At 39.6% G+C, this 21,609-nt stretch overlaps 1 protein-coding gene across 1 annotated transcript in view; it reads right to left on the reverse strand.

Moving 5' to 3' along the window:
• The window catches only part of CFAP54 (cilia and flagella associated protein 54), a 294,742-nt gene that overhangs the window by 19,425 nt on the left and 253,708 nt on the right, over positions 1-21,609 (reverse strand). The window contains exons 65-67 of the mRNA XM_034987789.1: positions 15,871-15,980; positions 12,074-12,215; positions 3,585-3,659 (exon numbers count right to left, since the gene is read on the reverse strand). Of these exons, the coding sequence (XP_034843680.1) occupies positions 3,585-3,659; positions 12,074-12,215; positions 15,871-15,980 (327 nt within the window). The remainder of the gene's footprint in view (positions 1-3,584; positions 3,660-12,073; positions 12,216-15,870; positions 15,981-21,609) is intronic.

Consider the following 21,609-nt stretch of genomic DNA (forward strand, 5'->3'; position numbering starts at 1 on the left):
CTGCACAGCGAGATCCCATTTCAGTGACAAAAACAGCTTCACTAAGGCATGTCACTAAGGCATTTTGTTTGTCTAACAGTTTGCTTTTTGGAACAGGCTTGGAAATTCCCATGCCCCACCCCAGCACTAGTAGGTAAGTCTTGCTTTCAGGGGAGGTATTGGTATGGGGTTCAAGTGGGGGGCCCCTTCTCTTGGACTAGTGGGTCTTTTCACTGCGGGGGATCTCAAGTCAGGATCCCGCACACTGATCTCATGCCTCTAGGATTCAGCAGTGATTTACGTCACAAAAAAAATGGTTCCTGATTCTTTCTCTCTCTTTTTTTTTTTTTTTTAAGATTTTTTTTTAAAGTAATCGCTATACCCAGTGTGGGGCTAGAACTTACAACCCTGAGATCAAGAGTCACACACTCCACCTACTTAGCCAGCCAGGCGCCCCATCTTTCTCTATCTTTAACACTGTTCCTCTCCTTTTCTATCAATGTATCAAAACAAATTTGGATCCTAAAAACCTCTTTGAAATTAGTTGACTAGGGGGTGCCTGGGTGGCTCAGTTGGTTAAGCGACTGCCTTCGGCTCAGGTCATGATCCTGGAGTCCCGGGATCGAGTCCCGCATCAAGTCCCTCATCGGGCTCCCTGCTCGGCGGGGACTCTGCTTCTCCCTCTGACCCTCCCCCCTCTCATGCTCTCTCTATCTCATTCTCTCTCAAATGAATAAATAAAATCTTTAAAAAAAAAAAAAAGAAATTAGTTGACTAGGGGATGAAGAATTCACACGTGGAAGGCAGGACCATAGTAGGTGTGATGATGATGCCTAAACAGCTAATAATTACCAAACATTTATTTGTGTGAGGCCCTATTCCAAATACTTAACGTGTATTATTTCTTTTAGTCCTCACAGCTGTGAAGGGTTGGCATTACTACCCCCACTTTACATATGAGAAAGCTGAAGCTTAGGGAAATTAAATAACTTGCCTGTGGTCATACAACTAGTGAGATTCAAGGCTGGGATTCCAACCCAGTTCTGTCAGATGCCCAAGCCCATTAGTGCTATAAACCATATGTCTTAAAATAGCAACTCCTTCTTCTGTGACCTATTTTTAAACACAGTTTGTATGAAATTAGATTAAACTTGATTTTTATTATAATGTCTTCCATGGTAAATCTATGTATTTCCATAATACAAAAATTAGGTTCCCCATTTAAAAAATAGGAAAAGGACATGAATGGCCAAATGAAAAAAAAAATTAAGTCAAATATTAAATTTCAGATATTTAAAACTAAAGGGAATTTAATTCAATTCAAGAAAGAGTAACCAAGTGATACACTGTACTAGGCACTTTAAAGTATTCAAAAGTTAAGATAGTAGTGCTCCTGATCCAAGAAGCTAGTGATCTAGTGGGAGAAACATAGTGTAATATTCCAGTTCTTACTTCAAATGTCATCTCCTAAGAGAAATCTTCCTGGACCTCCCTATCTAAACTGTTGCCCCATTCCCTGTTACCTTCTATCACAGGGGCTAGCAAACTTTTTTTTCCTGTAAAGGGCCAGAAAATAAATAATTTAGCCTTTCTGGGCTATATGGTCTCTCTCAAAACTACCCAACTCTGCTGCTATAGCTCATAGCAGCTAGAGATCACAAATAAACAAATGAGCATCCTGTGTTCCAATAAAATGTTATTTACGAAACGGGCAGTGGGCCAGATAGAGTTCACAGGCTGTAGGTTGCTGACCTGACCCTACTCTAACATATCACTCTGTTCTTTCTTTCATATCACTTAACAAAATCTGAAATTATCCTGCTTACTGATTTATTACTATTATTTACTATTTCCCTCCACAAAAATGGCAGCCCCAAGAGAGCAAGGTCCTTGCAGCTCGTTCGCAGCTGGTTCTCCAGGGTCTTCGAAAGGGGTTCCTGACACATGCACAGCTCCCTCTAAAGATCTGTTGATTGACTAAATGAATGAGTACTATTTCACAAAAGGAGAAACAATGATTGCCAACAAATATATAAACTATATTTGGCCAGATTATTAATAAATATGAAATAACTGAAAATGTCATTTTTTTTTTCACTTAGCATGCCTGGAATGGTTAGCAAAAGGGAAGGACAAAGACAAGAAAGAGAGGAAAAAGAAGGGGAAAGGGAAGAGAGAGGGGAAGTAGGCGGGGAGAGCCTGTGTAGATGAATATGTGGGGAAACTGACCCTCTCATCTACTGCCAGTGAGAGAGTGTAGATCCCAGGGGAATTGCGAGCAAACTCTTGTACACCCATGTTCATAGCAGCGTTATTTACAACAGCCAAAGGGAGAAATGACTCAAACGACTCCCTACAAAAGAATGCATAAACAAATGTGGTACATCCACAGAGTGGAGTATTATCAAGCCTTAAGAAGGGATGTAGTGATACATGCTACAAGAATGAGCTTTGAAAACACTGTGCTGGGCGCCTGGGTGGCTCAGTTGGTTGGGCGACTGCCTTCGGCTCAGGTCATGATCCTGGAGTCCCGGGATCGAGTCCCACATCGGGCTCCCTGCTCAGCGGGGGGTCTGCTTCTCCCTCTGACCCTCCCCCCTCTCATGTGCTCTCTCTGTCTCATTCTCTCTCTCTCAAATAAATAAATAAAATCTTTAAAAAAAAAAAAAAAGAAAACAGTGTGCTAAGTGGAATAAGCCCACCACACAGGATCCTATGTATGACTCCACTTATGTGCAGGTATCTAGAATGGGCAAATAGTACAATAGAAGCAGAAAGTAGAATGGAGGCTACCAGGAGCTGGGAGAAAGAGAAGACGGAATGGGGAGTTACCATTTAATGGGCACAAAGTTTCTGTTTAGAATGGTGAGAAATTCTGGAGATGGATGGCGGAGACGGTTGCACAGCATTGTGAATGTACTTAATGCCATTGAAGTGTGTATGTAGAAGTGTTTAAAAGTATGAATTTTATATTATGTATATCTTACCATAATAAAAAAGTATATACACTTTTTTTACTCCAAAAATGTACTCCTAAGAAATAACTCTGAGGAGGTAAAACAGAAGGGTGAAATATGTATATGCTAGAATCCATCAACCTCAAGATTCAAGAATAAAGATCTAGTTGTGTAAATAGAGCCTGACAAAAAATATACAAAAGAGGCTATTATGCAAGCATTAAACATGACAAAGTAGACTTTCCACATAAAAGTATCTCCATAACACTATTGTTAAATAAAAAAAAAACAAGCTACAGAATGCATGTACAGTAAATCCCATTGATGTAAAAATTCTAAGGTTTATCTGTACATGGAAAAAATTTGAGATATTCTCCAAAATGCCCGTAGTTGATTATTCTCTGAATAGTAGATTTGAGATGATTTTAAAATTATCCTCTTCATAATTCTCTGTACTTGATTTTTTAACAAAGAAGATTTTTAACCAAAATAACATGCTATTATAAACTCCTGTTTATCACTTCTTCACATTAATTAAGGAGGGTTAGGCTCTTGATACTTTCATAATAGATGTTTTCTGTATTTCTGTTTCCATAGCAACAGTAATACTTGTGAGAGAATCAGATACATTTTCAAAAAGATACGTACCTCAAACAATGGTATTACATCTCCATCAGTCAAAAACAGATTGATGATTTCAGAGCAACATTCAATAATCATGTTCTAGAAATAAGAAAACAATAAAGTGAGGTTGAACTTACTGGTAAACTACTAGATATTTTAGTTATAAACTATTTCATTTGTCTTTTCTTGCATCACCACCTAACCCTCATTCCCAGGAGAAAATTTAGAGGGACTCATAGGTCACAATCCCTCATATAATTAAGATTATTTGAAAGGACACAGGATGGCCACAACAGATAAGATTTACTTATGAATGATACATTATTTCATTGTTAAAATTCATATGTTACAGAATTCACACCAGAATAAGGTTTTGGAAAGTCACTTTTCTTCTGAGAAGAGAACCTGGGGGTAAAGAGATTCAGACCCCAGGAAGGGATTTAAGCAGAGAAGAATGGTTGAGAATTGAGAAAGAAATGGAGAGAGTAACTGAAAAGGAACCAAAAGTCCGTATCATACATTGTCCACTGGCATAGCCCTACTGTGTGGGCACAGCCATGTTTACGTGTGGACCTCTGACCACAGATGGATCTACCCATGGGCAGGAGTGAGTCAGTCAGATTCTCTGTCATCGTAATTTCATATAAGGAAGGGCAAGAGAAGAGAGCTAGAGTGAGTACTGTCTATAGGAGCTGCAGGTCCTGATACAAACGTGGAAAAGGCAGCCATTGGGCTAGATGTAAGATGAGTAAGAGAAGGGAACAGATGTGTGAGAACTTACACCCTGCCACCCCCTCCCCGTAATTAAGCACCATCTTGGCTCCCAACTCACCAGTTCCATTTTTTTGTGAGGCCCATTGTGTTTGGTTTCCAGTCCTTATGTATGAGCTTACTGCCTTCCCCACACCTACTTTACTTGAACCAGTGTAAGTAGCCTTTCTTTACTTACAGCTAAAGGAGTCATGACTATAAGACCGTCAGAGAGAACCTCTGCCTACTTTGTGATGTTGCCAGGTCCAGCAACAATACACTTTTATGGTTGTTTAATACACACGTGTACCAGCATTCAGAAATATGAAAATGATAAAGTTACACTAGTTTTTAAAATCTTAAAATACAGAAACAAACAATAGAATTCACAGCCCCAAACCATATTATATTCAAGTTTTAATAAATACAAGAATACAGAAAAGATCACATTTTAGAGTTCCAAAGCTATTGCTAATTCAATTTAACAAATATATTCAAGATGCTATGGAACACAAAGATGAAGAAACAGACCCTATCCTCACAAAGTGTACAATAGCTGAGAAGAATAGATTCGTACACTCCTAAATAAAATATGAAGTAGAATGTGGTCAGAACATGGATAGGAATATGTTAGAGGAAACTAGAGGTGGGAGAGAGGAAGTGTAAGGAACAGGGAAGACTTCTTGGAGGAAGGGTCAGGTGAAATGAGCCTTGAATGAATAGTAGGATTTCACTGGCAGAGAATGGGGACAAGGGCATTCCACATGGAGGGAGAACAGTGGATATTCAAGGATCTGATATGGTCATTACTGTGGGTGTGTATAGGAAGCATGGCAGTGAGAGTGATGAGAAATAAGGCTGGAGAGGTGAACTTATAACAGGACATGTAAAAGTAAGGAAACTGAGAGGCACTGGTCTGAGGAAATAATGATCCAATTGCTTTAAAAAAGATACTTCTGGCCACAGTTTTAAGGTGAACTGGGCTCAGAAAGAGACAAAAGAAAGATAAATTAGCTAGGAGGCTACTCAAACTGTTTAGGCAGGAAGTGATCATGGCGAGAAGAGGGCCAGCTTCAGTGGGACCAAAAAAGGTGGAGGGCAAGCAGGGTATCCAGCACTGATCAGGGTACACTACTTTGCTATGATGAACCTCCCAGGCTCTTGGTCCACTTTAAGACAGAAAGGATACTCCTCTGTCTGAACACTGATACTCCTCTTATTTATCTATATTTCTAGATTTCTAATCGAGTTCTCAGGACTGGTTGCACTCTGATACTCCTCTTATTTACCTATATTTCTATATTTCTAATTGAGCTCTCAGAACTGGTTAAAGTATATTTCCTCCCTATAGGAAAGGTTTCAATAACAGCCATGATGCGTTACTGTCATGATTTCATCAAGAGTTATCAAGCAAAATGAGACTGTCTATATCATTAATCATTTCATGTAACAGATGAAGACAGCAATGTTACCTGATAAATAAGTGCCTTCTGCTCCCTGTCTCAACATTTATCAAGCAGAAATTTCACCTCAACAACATCCTATTTCTTTGGCATTATTTGCAGTAAACCATTACAAATATCAGACGTTGGCTGATTGGCTCAGCTACCACAGAAATGTAGCCTTGAGCTCATCACACCAGGCAGAAAGCTGCCAGAGGTATACTATGCGCGACTGGCAAGGGGCTGGGAGGACACAGAATAACCCTTGTTCAATCTTTGCCATTTTTCCCTTAAAAAGGAGCATCTGATGATTCTATGATGGTTTTCTGAGTTACTTCAAAAATAACCATGCCGACTCTTTGACTTAGTTGAAATCCTCATCTTCTTTCACCTATGGAAAAAAAACTTCCTAAATTGTTTTCCATCCTCCAAACTCTTGCTTCCCTCATCCCTCCCTCACATGCCACCAGGGCCACGCCACCACACGTCTCAGCAAATCACAGGGTGGATCATGAGAAGTCCTTCCAGGTGCTGCCCCCTCCCTCTCCTACCACCCGTACCCAGCCCTGCCTTCTCCTGGCCCTTGCTCTACAGAACAAAGTTCACTCACCATTTTTTCATTCAGCGCCTACGATATGCATCCTAAGTGCCATAAACTGGTAATGAAAAGACAAAAAGAGAGTCCTTAAGCAGCTGATTGATGGTCTAGTGGGAAGAAAAGGAGAGATGGACTCTTAACAGTACCATGTGGTGACTCAGAGAGGAGGAAGCACTTCGTTCCACCCACCTCTTCAACCCCATCTCCCACTGCATTCCCCCGTTCTCCCACCACAACAGATAGCTCATTGTCCCGAGTAGAACATTCAGTCCCTGACTTCACATCCCTTCTCTTGCTGTATCCTCAGTCTGCTATGAGGGCCCTCCAACTAGAAGCTTTCCAAGCAAGTACTCGAGAGGCACTGTGTGTCAGGCGCTAGGTTAGATATTGGAGATAAGATGATGAATAAGACACCCAGCAAAGGAATTTGCAGTAAAGAGAGAGGAAGAGACCCATAAACACATAACTGCCAAAACAATACAGTAAAGGTACAGGGTGTTTGGAGGTATTTTGTCAGAGAGCCACATGTGGATGTCAGAGAGATACTAAAGAACACGACAGTTGGGGAAAAGATTTAAGAGAAGTTTTGCTATGTATTATGAAAGGATTCCCTGTAATGGTTTATGTTCTTATGAGAGACTCGATAAAGACTTAGATTATTTTCAATGGTTTTGAACATCAGATTGATGTTTCTTTGAATTTTGCTAAAAGAGGACCACCAGGTGGCTGGGCTCATTATGAATGACATCTGGGTACTTATGGCCAGACTTATACAATGATTAAGCTCCTCCATGACAAAGATCTAATTGTACTGATTTCTGTTATGTCCTTATCTCCTTCCCAAGCCTGGAAAATTTTTGCACATAATACTTCCTCAAAAAGAATTTGTTAATTGATGCTAATGTCCAATTGTATTTTTTTCTGTTTTCATAGTACTTTGATATTTGGGATATGTTGACTATATACTAATCTTTTTTAAGATTTTATTTTGAGGGGTGTGGCAGAGGGGGAGAGAGAGAGAATCTTAAGCAGGCTCCGTGCCCAGCGCAGAGCCCAACATGGGGCTCGATCTCACAACCCTGAGATCATGACCTGAGCCAAAATCAAGAGTCTGACGCTTAACCGATGGAGCCACTCAGGCACCCCGACTATATACAAATTTTAATTGCCTTGGTACAATCCAGGCATCCCATAAATGTTTGCTGAACTAACCTTAGGTGAATTGGTAAACATATTTTTAGGCTTTTCATATCAGTATGCTATCATTCCAAACAAGGTGTTTGTCTCTTAAAGTCAGGATTGTTTACATCTTTCATATGCTTTAAAGTCCCTGGTAAGCTCTGAAGATACTCCTAAAGCTATGAATGACAGGTTAAAATAATTCAGTCATTCTGAGCCAGTGTTGTTCATTTTAGAAGGACATACATAGTTTTCAAGCCAGAAGTGATTAGAATACCTGTTCTATAACCCTCTCTATATATCTTAAATTAATATCTGTGTTCTGAATTTCTTAGCTTATTCCAACTATAGGCTTTTTTTGGGGGGAGGGGGTAAAAAAGGGAAGGGAATAAGAAAGAGAATAAGATTCATTATTCCCCCATATCAACCAAAGGCACATTTTCTGGGCCCTTCTACTTAATAACCCACCAAAAATCTATACTGTGATAGAAATAAATATAATAGATTATAGAGGTTATGAAATCCTGTCCAATTCCAGACCAGAATCAATCTCTTCAAGTGCCCTAGTTAACTTCTTATTAGCGCCAAGTGAAGGTTGTCATGACAACGAACCGGCAGATTTAGTCAATGAGATGTGTTGTAACACAGAATATAGCTGCCCTTCTTTAAGTTCCAGTTGGCATACTGGAAAAAAAGAAAACTTTATATGTTCCTTCTATTTCTCAACTTTTCAAATGTTCTGAACCACTCTGTTTGCCAATTCACCTAAACAAATATCAATTTGTCTTCCATTTGATGACATTCTCTCATACATAGAACCAACAGAACTGAAACATAGCTGAAAATGCCCTACTTAAAGCTGAAGAAACATTTTCTAAATTGAAGAATAAGACAAATTCAAAGACAGAGCAGAGAACATCAGGAATGAAAGCAGTTTGTTTTACTCAAGGACTGATCCACTCACATATACCATTCCAGTTAGGACATGAAAGCAAGCCACAAACCGTGTTTAAGTCAAGGTAGGGCCTCTGGATTCCTCCCTCTGCTGACATTCGAATGCTCCCCCATACCCCCATTTATTTGGTATTTGTTTATATTCATAGTCAACCCCTTGACTGAGACACTGGGCTCATTGTGATAAATTTGATACCCACATTGGACACACAGGGAAATTCTGATGACTCACATTCCAACCATGGGGCACAACTCTCCATCTCCATTTAATGAAATGATCATTTTTAGAGATGAGAAGAAAATTAATCCCAGAAAAGTTTAAGTGACTGACCCTAGGTAGGAAAACTGAGTGGCAGAGCACAACCTAGACTCCCTGCTTTTATGGATGCTCACTCTCCTGCCTCAGACAATCTAAGCTGAAAAAACAAATGGGTTCAGGAGAAAATAACCATTTTCCATATATGAACTATTTAGAAGTGGATTCAGGGACAATTTCAGCAAAGAATATTCTAGACTATGGCTCAAAAACAGCAATCTGATATGTTTGGTCTACAACTGAAAAACTGTGATTATTAAGTGATCTACAAAAGAAGTGCAAAAATGACACCAGAGCTGAGTTCTTCTTGAAAACAGATGTAAAAGGGCAACCATACACTTTATAAAAATATGTATGTTATAATTATTATTTTATAATATATATAATCTCATGGGTTTGAGATATCTGATCTATTAGGAGATTATAAGTACTCAGTATATCAGTAATACCATGAAACATCCAGTAATCCATATAGTAACATACAAAGACACTGAAAAGATTTTTGGGATGTACAACCCAAAATCTAAGACATCAGTTCTATGATAAATCCAAGCACATAGCAGAGGAGTTGTAAGTATGGGAAAGTGGCATTCCACAAAGGCTAACTGTTCTTTCCTGATGAATCCTCTTACAGCTGCGCTTGTTGCTTTCACAATAATGAAAAATGCATTCACTCACTCTACTGGTAAATTCAGGCTCAAAATGCAAACAAGTATACTAAAAATCAGGAGAGTTGCCAACTTTTATGCTTTCATATGAGTGCACAGATGAGGAAAACGGTAAAAAAGGGCTAAAGCTACACTGAAACTAACATGACATCGTGTGTCAACTATACTTCAATAAAAAGAAAAGGTTAAAATGGTAAAAAACAAAAATTAGAAAAAAGACCAAAAAAGAGCTATACCAATACTATTCTTTAAGAATTAAAAATGTTTTGCTATTGGTAATTGAATATTAACCTAGCAAAAAGTGAATTAAGGAAAAAGATACAGCAGACCAAATATGAAGGGAAGATCCTAAAAGCTTGCAGAGAGGAAAAACAGAGCCAGGCCCCAACCGGCTGGGAGTTCAACCAGGAAAGCAGCAAAGGGAGGTCCCAGAATTAGAGCTGTGTAGCAGGCACTGTTGGGTAGGCAGTCCTCAGCTAAAGCAGAAGAAATAAAGGAACTGAGACATTATTTGATAAGCATGAACACTTGGGTAAAAATCTATGGGTGAACATGTGAAAATTCTGATGTAATGGTCAGAAGAAAGTTAAGGAAAAAAGACAAGTTAAGAAGAATCAAAGCATATACAGGAAAGAAAAATAACCTTAGTACACTATATGACTTGGCTGTAATAATGTAAATACTGAATATCGATTTAACCAAACTCTGTGATATAACAATACCCGGGAAAGGGGAAAGGAGAAGTTGGGGAGAAGTATAAGTGAATTAAATCCTTATATATCATAATAAAATCAACAGATATTATCTCAAATTGATACATCCAAGAAAAAAAGAATAATCATTTGTAACTTCTAGCACTGTTCATCAGTATTTCTGGCTTTTCTCCTTCAAGCCGTAGCATGTGACTTATTTGGCCAATGAAATATAGTAGAAGTGATATGACGGAAACTTTAAGAGCTAGTGTGTGATTTGCCCCCTTTCTTGCCTCCTGCTACTGTGACTGGTGATATTTCATATGATGGATGTGCCACCAGCTTGGTTGCTGGCCTGAGGAGACATGGAGCAGGGCCTCAGTTGTCCCACTTGGATTCGAAGGCTTTTACCTCATTTTCATGACTGATACTACATATTACTGTACGCCTGGAGGTAAATAATGAGAAACAGCTGAAAGAGTTGAAAACAGCTGCCTCTGCAGAGCAGGACTGCAGAGTGAGGAGAGGTTGGGTCGGAGACTGTCCCTTTTCAGTAAGTCCTGTAGAGCTATTTAATTTTAAAAATGGCCACAATAACTACAGAATCTATAATTCAAGAAATTGGATTAATGTGCAAATGGAAATTCAAAGAGCAAGTGATTAGGGGAGAACAAATATTTCTCTGTTCCTCTCATTTCCAAAGAGGGTAAGGAATTGCCACTCCACTCCGGAACGAGGAGACTTCAGGCTTCTTTCAGACTTGTAGCTAATTTACTGCCAGAAAAGTATAGTGATTTATCTGATTGGTGAGTTTGGAAAAAGCAAAAGAACATGGTAGGTTCAGCCCCTTCTGGGCAATCTTTGCTTATATTTTTGGAGGCACCCTGCCTGCAGAACTGTTGGTCTCGGCTCCTGTGTACAGTGAGCCTGGTGGGGACGGAAGGGTAGTGGGCAATCCTATAGTTATACATGTGGGTAGGTGGGCAAGTCTGGCTCATTCAGGGGTGAGATACTACTAAGCTCGTTTGGTAACAGACCTAAAGCCATGTGCGCTAATCAGCTTTATCAGTTAATGATGCTGATATTTTGATCTCCACTATCCATCTCCTACATCCCGTTCCTCAACCAGGTTCAGAACTTAGGAAGGGTAAAAGAGAAATGACCCTCTTCTCCAAACACATTCTATCAATCACCACAGAAACCATTCAACCGTGTGATCAAAATAATAATACACCATTAAGATGTGTAACCTTTTTTGTTGTTGTTCAAAAAATACATATGCATAGAAAAGGTCTGAAAGATATATGCTTTTCTGTACTTTCTAGTTTTTCTTCACACATTTCTTAAGTAATAAAAATGTTCAGGGCGCCTGGGTGGCTCAGTCGGTTAAGCGACTGCCTTCAGCTCAGGTTATGATCCTGGAGTCCCGGGATCGAGTCCCGCATCAGGCTCCCTGCTCAGCGGGGGGTCTGCTTCTTCCTCTGACCCTCCTCCCTCTCGTGCTCTCTGTCTCTCATTCTCTCTCGCAAATAAATAAATAAAATCTTTAAAAAAAAAAGTTCAAACAATAGACTTAAGAATGAAGAGTAAAAGAATAATATAAAGTTACAGAGCATTATTTCTTGGGATTCACAGTGGTATCTGGATGATTTCTCTAGATTGCCTTTGTATTCATTCACCATCAGATTCTTATAATTGGTAAGCTTAGGAGAGCTTTGAAGGAAACACTACCTATGTGTCCAAAAAAGTTGGATCATATCTGGTACTCTAAAGAGAGAAAATAGAGAACGGAAGAACCACAACGTTCAAGTTTAGTTCCTATGCTTTGATGAAGTAAAAAATCACATAAATAATTATGTAAAATGACATCCATGCTGCCACAGCAAAACAATTTTCCATTATTTAATAACTTACTTCCATTTCCTTATTAATTGATTTCTCTTCCATTTCTTGCATTTCAGATACATTTTCATCTGAAGCGATTTCAGGAGCTGTTGGCAATGATATTTCAGCTATTTGCTTAAGATTAGATAGTTTCTCATGAATTGAAATAACTCTAAAAATAACAGATAAATATGTATTTTACTTGAAAAGGTAAGAAAAGCATTCGTTTATTCCCAGAATCAATAATATGTGTAAAGTAAGTCCTCAGTTATTTAACACTTGGATTTCTGGCATTCCCAAACATCATTCATTCAATCATTTGTTCATTCAAGAAACACAAGCAAAGAGACACAATTCTAACCTGTATAATGTTTATGATCTAGTTATATACTCAAATAGATATAAAATGACTGGCAGAGGCACAATGACAGAAAGGCACACATCCAAAATATTGCTTAAGATGAAAATAAAGAAAATAAAACATCTATGTGGGCAAAGAAAGTCCAGGCAATGACAAAGTTTGCTCCTGTGTAAATCTTAACGCCATTTGATGACTGCCTTGATGACCTGAAGGTAAGAATTATGGCAAGATAGGCATGGTTCAAAAAGGCCAGTCAATGAGCCCACAACAATGAAGTATACTGTAGAGGGGAGAGGTGAAAGGGTAGGGAGAAGAGTCAAGAAAGAAGGAAAATCAAAAGCCAAGAAGGAAGGCAGAGGACACAGTGGCAATTATATTGAAGAGGGAAAGCTTCTGGAACCATAGGCCAGTGAGCAGGGGATACTCTGAAGGCAGAGGTAAACCAACGGATGAGTGGAGTCAGGAGATGGAAAAGCATTTGCAGAAGCTGAAGGAGGCAAAGAGCCACCTGCATGGCCTTCCGTGATTCTATGCTACAGGCATAGCACACGTGTGCATGCCTGTGTGTTTGCATCCATGTGGGTGTCTCCATCCAGGGAAAGAGGGAAACTTTTATGAGAAAGACACAAACGATCTGTGAAAGCAAACTGACATCAGGAATGTATGCAGGAATGTCAATTCTCCAATGTTCCACAGGGTCCTCATCTGCAGTATGGCATGATACTCAATTATCATAATGATGGTTCTCAGCAAAAGAAGGTTAAAAAAATACCTTTAATTAAATAAGAGGATCTGAAATTGTATGTTTAATAAATGCTTCTATTTAAAAAGGCAATGATTAAAATGTAAAGATCTGTTATTAAAAGTTTACTTGGAATACATCCATTAAAAAAATGGGTCATCTCCAGTACTGCTAGAAAAGCTGCCTGATGCACTGGAGAAAAAATAGGACTCAAAGGACCTGGGTGAGTCACGCTTGGTTCCACCACACAACAGCATGGGACCCTGGACAAGTCACCTAACCTCTCTGGCCCTGACATTCCTCCTCCTGCAAGACTGAATGATAAAACCCATGTCATCTACTTCACAGCATTTTGTAAGGACAAAATGAGGTATCTACATACATTCTTAACCATAAGAAACCCCATGAAGGAAAGATGATATTCTAAACCACTATTCTTGATTCTAATACCCAGAGAAAGAATTCTTAGAATTCTTACTTCTCTTTCAAAAATAATATAGCTTTCCTTTCTAACATGTGGAACTGCAGGAAGGATAAACTATTCTTTGATGTTTGCATTTCAGGTGGTATTGACCTGGTAATGTCCAGAGCTATATTATTTGCTTCAAAAATAAATGGCCTGGTCCAACTCTGTAAAAAGTAGGCTGGGACCAAGCAGAGCAGGCTGGGCACCCATGCAAGGAGCAACATCAGAGGACCTAGCATCTCTGCTTCGGGCCCTGAGCCTCATGACTCCATTTGCCCCAACATCTTGCCCATATACATCTTCACCTCTCTGTCCACATCAATGCTGGGTCCAGCCTTTGAACTCCCATGTTGGCCCACAAACAAATATCCATTTGGGCTAGACCAGCTCCCCCCAGCCTCTGCTTTGATTCACTGATTCATGGGCACTCACTCTCCTGGGCTGCCGGGGCCTGGAGGCAGGACCCAGCCAGAAGTAGAAATGTGTGGATGGCAGAAGACTCGAAGGCAGAGACAGTAGGTAGGGAACTAGATCTTGGTTAGAAGAGCGTAATTAGATAGAACTACACAGAAACCTTTATGCATGTTTAATGAGAACATTCTCTTTTCCTTTGTTGCTGTAAGAAAAATGCAAAGAATGTTTTCCTTGTAGTATTTAATTTGGAGATTAGGAAGTGAAGTGAACAATTGAAGGAGGACTGCCCAATTTGAAGGTTATTCGGGTTCCTTCTCGGGCCTGTTTTTTCTGACCTGTAGTACTCTTACTTTGCCTTCTGAAAGATGGTCAACAAGAAGCAAGTCCCCACATGCTGATCTCACCTTGACCCTCCTAAGAACACAAGGAGTGCCAGCCTCAGTGAGAGAAACAGGCAGCCGTCCCCGTGCCACCAAGGGACAGGTTAGATGAGAAACTGTCAGGCACCTCCCTCTGTGTTGGCTCAGTGACTGTGCACGTCCCTAATTTTAGTAAACCTACCACTGCTCATAAACACATCTAAATTAAGAACTTTTGGGAATAAAAAAGAATTCTGTCAGTTTGATTACATTCTACTCTGCAGAAATTATAATCATTTTCACTATGTGATTCTAAAAAATAAATCCTGCCATGTTTCTGGGTACAAAGCAAGTGTATAATTTCCTAACTTTGTTGCTTAGCTGTGCTGTTATATGTCCTATGCCTAGATTTTCTGCCATTTCACTGAAAAAGAAAAAAAAAAAAGGAAAATTGACTGAATAATTGAAAATGTGCCAGCTCTTGAAACATCTCTTGTTTTATTCTCTTTTATGGTGAGGCCAAGAAGTCCTTCAAAATGAAAATCATGGAGCATGAACAAGGCTCATCAGGGAAGAAGAGAGAAGCACCAAGTCTCTGTTCACTAAGGACTTACGAGGTGCCTAGCAGGGCAAAGAGCTAACACTGACAGACACAGGAGTCCATAATGAGACTTGACATCTGCTCAGTGCTTTTGGCCTTTCAGAGTATGTGCATACATTGTCCAGTTTGATCTTAACAACAACCCCAAGAGGCAGGCAGAGTAGATATTATTTCCATTTTACAACTGAGGAAATGGAGGCTGAGATCACAAGGGCAATGAACAATGGAATCAAAACTAAATTAACTAAGCAATGAAAAAATTAAAAAAATGAACTGGGAATCTGGTAAAGTGAAATGGAAAAGAGAGAAACCAGGCATGAGCAAAAGTTAGAGATATGCCCCGCTTGATGGAGAGGAAGGAAGACAACCTGGCTGAGGCAGAGACTTTTGACGTGGTGAACAATAAAAAATAGGATCAGACACAGGGGAAGGGTGGGACAAGATAGGTAGTGGAGTTTTTCCTTAATATTGCAACCCAATGCAGAGCCGCACATTATTTGTTAAACACACCCCAAATTACCGGCAAAATACAGTACAGACAATATCTTTGTACTCTTTATAATCTTTATGAAGTGTCAGGAACTGTTTCTGCAACAACTCTAAATACTATTATTGTTATACCCACTTCATTGATAGGGAGACTGAGGCACAGAGAGATTTAAGTTTGTGAAGTTAGTAAGGGGCACCACTTGCATTTGAACCAAAGCGGACTGGATTCAGAGTTCATGCTCTTAACCACTGCAATATCATACTCCTCTAAATAAAAGGAAGATTCTTCTAAAAAAGTCTTCTAAAAGTTCTTCTGTGATTTACCTTGTACATTACAAAACAGCCTGTTCCAATGAAAATATCAGCAGAGTTGTGGAAAATCATTCATTACTTGCCTGTTCAGTGGAACCCAGAAAGAGCCAGTATAGACATTGCAATAAGTGCTATTAGGTACAGCATCTGAAATATTCTGGGGCTTCATGTTATATGCATACAACAATAAAACCTATAAAAAATTAAAATACATAAAATGTGATATCAAAATTACATTTTGCCTCAAAATAATATCATTAAATTTTAAGAAGTTTGTCTTTGAAAGATAAAACAACTTTTTTATCAATTCACTTTAAACAATTCTTTTTAAGTAGGCTTCATGCCCAATGTGGGGCTTGAACTCACAACCCTGAGATCAAGAGTCACATGGTCTACCAACTGAGCCAGCCAGGTAACCCTCAATTCACTTTAAAGAGGAATGATACGGGATGTCTGGGTCTCTTAGTTAAGTGTCTGCCTTCCCCTCAGGTCATGATCCCAGAGTCCTGGGATCGAGTCCTGCGGTGGGCTCCCTGCTCCACAGGGGGCCTGCTTCTCCCTCTGCCTCTGCCTCTGCCTCTGCCTCTCTCTCTGTCTCTCATAAATAAATAAAATAAAATCTTTAAAAAAAAAAGAGGAATGATATGAATGAGAATTGTACGAAGTTTGAGGTGAAAATAAATGTCATTTGATAATAATATTATATTATTTTCAAAGAGTGCCATTTCTTACTGCAATTAAGTTTAAATCTCAGCCTTCGAAGGCCCTCTATAAGTTAGAAATATGTACCTAGGAAATACCCAGCCTTGCTTCTAGTTACTTCTCAACACGCCCCTTTCCCATCGGTGGTCTAGCTGCTTCTGTGCCTCACTTACGCTGCTTCCTTCCTCTTTCCATTTATTCAACCTACACACAACTTTCTGGTCCCCACCTCTAATGTGGAACTTTTCCTAATGACTCATGCTCTGGTCATTTCCCTGTTGTTTCCATTTTGACAACCCTTAAAGTCAATTCCATAACTATAGCACCTATTTACGGTCATAGTCACAGAATTTGAGATTCATAGAACCTTAGAGAGGATCTGGTCTAAGCCCCTCATTTTAGATATAAGAAAGCTGAGGCCCAGAGCTGCCCGTCAAAACTGACTAATTAAGTGCATGCATTTATCTCTGCTTCCTTGATAATCAAACTAAAGTAAGAGTAAAGTATGCCTTTAAAAAGGCATAAATCTATAAAGACAGACAAGAAGAGAGGAGGTAAAGCAGACAGGAGATGTTAGCAACCCTTTGAAGGACAGAAAGTACTTAGAAGAGCACTGGGTGACTTAGAAAACAGGAAAGGCTGTGTCCTAACTGCCTCCAGAGGGGTCGCCAACAACAAGCATGACTGAGAGCCCTGGAAAGGCTTGGGAACTGCAGATGTCAGGTATCTTAGACAATCTCCCTCCCATCCCTTTGATGAACCCATGCAACCAGATTTCCCCACTTCCCTTGCCTCCTCTCTGGCCAAACCTCTCCCATTTTCCTCTCTGCTGAGGCTAAATCAGAGATCTATTCTCAGGGACATCAGGTACAGGGGTGAGATGCTGAACTGAAAACACTGGAGGGGGTGCCTGCGTGGCTCAGTTGATTAAGCATCCAATTCTTGGTTTCAGCTCAGGTCATGATCTCACGGTTGTGGGATTGAGCCCCACATCAGGCTCCACACTCAGCAGGGAGTCTGCTTGAGGATTTTCTCCCTCTACCCCTCCCCCCACTCATGCACACTCTCTCAAATAAATTTTAAAAAATCTTAAATTAAAAAAAAAAGAAAACATTGGAATTAAGTGAAAGTCTGTGTTCTGAACAAGAGACAGCTCCTACCCCACTGCAGGCCCTGCTCAGGATGTAGGAAACCAGACAGAAGTTGAAAAGGATCCTCTTTGAGGAAACCGACCAGACAAAGAGAAAAGACCTATGGGTACTGACATTTCAGCATCCTGCAACGAAACCGTTGGCTCCTGCAGTTACCCTACAATGATGTCTATAAATCAATAAGTCTGACCTGATACACTTTTTAGCACCTTCAAACATGAATGAATAACCAAGGGTCACTAGACATGAAATGAAAGATAGAGGCCAAAACTAATATAAGAAAGGAACTTGAAGAGTCAGGTATAAGACAGAGAGCAGAAGACAACTTAAATGAAACCATAATTGAGATCTTCAAACAGAATAAAGACAATATTTCATCCATGAATCAAGAACACAGTGCTGTTAAAATGAATAGACAAAAAGAGCTCTTAAAAACAAAAACATGATCACAACAACTAAATAATCAACAAAAGAGTTGAAATATAAAGTTGAATATATATCTCCCCAGAAGTAAACCTAAATTTTAAAACATAGGTAATAGGGGAGAAAAGATGAGAAAAATACTCAATCTAATAAATTCAATATCTGAATAATAATTCTAGAAGCTATAGAGATAATCAGAGGTGGGAAATTATCAAAGAAAAAAATTCTTCTTGAACCAAAGGCTATACTTTCCAGATTGAAAGGGGCACAATGGATGAAAGAGCTAAACCAAGGCTCATGATGGAATTTGAGAACACAGGGGACAGAAGGAAAGTCCCCAGAGCTTCCAGAGGAAAAAAATCAAAAGAAAGAACTAGGAATCAGAATAGGACCAGACTTAACAGCAATGCAGGATTGCCAGAGATAATGGAGCAATGTCTCCCATGTTTTGAGAGAAAATAATTTTCAACCTAGAATTGTATGCCTAGAGAACAATGAAGTCAGCACTAAAAGATGACTTTCTGTCATCATAAAAAGACACTCAAGGTCTTTTTATATTCTATGTAAGTACAGGGTCAGTCTCAGTCAATCTGTTGCAACCTGTTAGCCTCTCAGGGGACTGTAGTCAAGGTGTTGGCCCTTGGCCAAACCTGAATGAAATGTGCTACCTACTGACTAATGCAGTCCTGTCCTTGGCTCTGAAACACACCAGGAGGCAGCCTGTGCCATCTTGTTAGCATTTTTTTGTAGAAAATATACATATTGATGATTTGCATCTGGATTCTATTGTTCTCTTAATTTCTATCACTGAATCTGGTCCCACACATGGTTTTGACTACATGAAGAGAGAGGTATGAAAGACTCCTCCTCGGATGAAACATCAGTGTTCTTGAGACCAAGATATCTTAACATATTTTGGTGGTTCATGATCTGTAGAGGAAGTGTGTCCTGTGCAACTGAGCAAGGACCCTGGCAACTGTTCCTGAGCATCTTGGATCTCTCTAATGGTTATCTGTGCTTACTTTATCCTGCCATGCCTTATCCTTTACCAAAATCTTCCTTGAATTACTTTGTGGAATATATTATATGGTGTGTCCTTTGAATAATCAGAACCTCTAACACACCCTTTGTTGGGAAGCTGGAAATGTGTTCATTCAACATGAGAGAGCAAGTCAAGATAGAAACATGGGACCCAGGGAACCCATCTCAGAAAGAGATGAAGGAATTCTCAGGAGGATGGTGAATGGGCTCTTATGAAGTTATTTGAGTCAGGAGAACAATCAATCCCATTTGGAGTGTGTCTCTGAAGAAGAGGAAAACAATAAAAGAATGAGAAATAAACTGATGAGTTTGACCATATGGAGAAGAACTGTATAGTTCTTTGAAAGTTTAGGAAGAATGAGAGATTCTAGAATACGGAGAACACCAAGTTAAACAAAAATAAAGCAGTTTTTTTTTTCTTTAGGATAGAAGTCAGGAAGGGAGGAAATAGTACCTTATTTGGCTCATCTGTGAGTGATATTTACATAGTTGTAAACACTGTCTATGGGTTTAAGATTTGTGATAGGACTCATTTAAGAGAATGTGTGGAAGAGAAGAATGTATGTGAGGGGGAAAAAACAGGTAGACATTAGCCTTCATCCTCCATAGCAGTGTGTGAGGTTCATCACTCAAAGAATTATCATGTAAGCATGTAATTTAGATATACGGAGAGGGTGGAACCCAACCAAACAGAGACAGCAAGAGTTAAAAGTAATTGTATCTGGGGGCGCCTGGGTGGCTCAGTTGGTTAAGCGACTGCCTTCAGCTCGGGTCACGATCCCGGAGTCCCGAGATCGAGTCCCACATCGGGCTCCCGGCTCGGCGGGGAGCCTGCTTCTCCCTCTGCCCCTCCCCCCTCTCATGCTCTCTCTATTTCATTCTCTCTCTCAAATAAATAAATAAAATCTTAAAAAAAAAAAGTAATTGTATCTGATGGTGGAATTTAGGGATGTGGACAGCTAGAGAGAGGAATGTTCTTTTCATTCATTAAAAGTCTTTTAAATTTGGTTTTTCAAACTATGATAAATTTTTGATGAAACATTTCTGAAAGGAAAATGAAATGAGTCCCAGAGAGGTTAGTCTGTCTTATGGTGTTTGCTCTTGTTTTGTGTTTGTTAACCTTGACTCCCAGGCTAGCATACAAAATCCCCGTGGACACGAGTGACATCTTGTACTTTTTTAGTAGTGCTCGTAGCACTTGCTACATGTTAATTAATATCTTCATATCTCTGAAATTTTCATTACATCTCTTAAGAGCTAATGAAGCTCCCCAAAGCGTGTTAGTGGAAAAATTTAAATAGATAACATACTTTATATTTAACCCCTGATAATGAAAATGACTTTCTCCCTCCTCAGGCTGACACTTGTCAATGGCTTTGCAATACAATTTTAAAGCCTTTTCTAACTGAGCATGGCACAACTGAATTCAAAGTATAACAGTCGGAAATCAAACTGGACTTGGATAAAATACGGCAGTAGATAAACAACAAAACACTAAACTTACTTGCATATTTGTTGTGATCCTGGGCTTTGGAGCCAGAGTGCCTGGGTTTGCCTCCACCATTTACTGGCTGTATGATCTGGGCAAATTATGAAAACACTGTGCCTTCACTTCCCGTTTGTAAAATGGAGATGTGGTAATCCCCATCCCATGGATCATGTGAGGATTCCGTGAGTCAATGTGAAGTGCTTAGAGCATCACTGCTGTGCTTGTGAGCCTCATGACCACTCCTGGCTCCTCACCCTAACTTGCTTGGTACCTCACTTTCCATATTCTTTTAGACTCACTGCTAACCCCAAGCCAGCTTTCTGTCTGACCTCCCAGGTTGTCCTCATTGAATCCATGTGCTTAGTTCTATTCCCAACTTGTCCTCACTCCTCAGGGATAAGTGTCAACCTATAACACCTTGCATACTCGGGATTGGATTCTGCAGGAGACAATACACCCATGATGAAATTTCCAATGCTCCCTTATTCACTTCTGCAAAGACTTGTTTTTCAATGGCAAAGAAGTGATGTGCTTTTGACAAAAGTTGAGGAATACTGTATTTAAAATTGGCTTGAATGGGGAATCCCTTACAGCCCAGCAATGGGTGAAAAAAAGAGCCCCTCCTCTACTAGATGGAGTTGATTCATTACTTCCTCACCTTGGTACCTTAATCACCTAACAAAATGCCTGGCATATAGTATGCACTCAATCAATGTTTTATTAATTAGTTAGTAAGCAGTTAAGTTATATGCACGTTATAAAGAAATCCACATGAAAAACTAGAAGACTCAGGTCCCCATTTTCATTTTTGTCACTAGTAAGTTGTGGCATTTGTCAAGTCACTTTACCCATATGGGACTTGGCTGCCTCATCTGTAAAATGAGAGCATCAGATAGACGTTCTCCTAGTTTCTTTTCAGTTCTGAAATTTGATTTGGGTGGTACCAAGAGAAGCCGGAGAAGCTTTCCCGTGGAGCCTATGGCTTAAGTCGCAATGCAGTAGCTTCTTGGAGAATC

This window comes from Mirounga leonina, unplaced genomic scaffold (assembly GCF_011800145.1).
Source record: "Mirounga leonina isolate KUSES-001 unplaced genomic scaffold, KU_Mleo_1.0 Mir_418, whole genome shotgun sequence".
Taxonomy (NCBI): Eukaryota; Metazoa; Chordata; class Mammalia; order Carnivora; family Phocidae; genus Mirounga; species Mirounga leonina.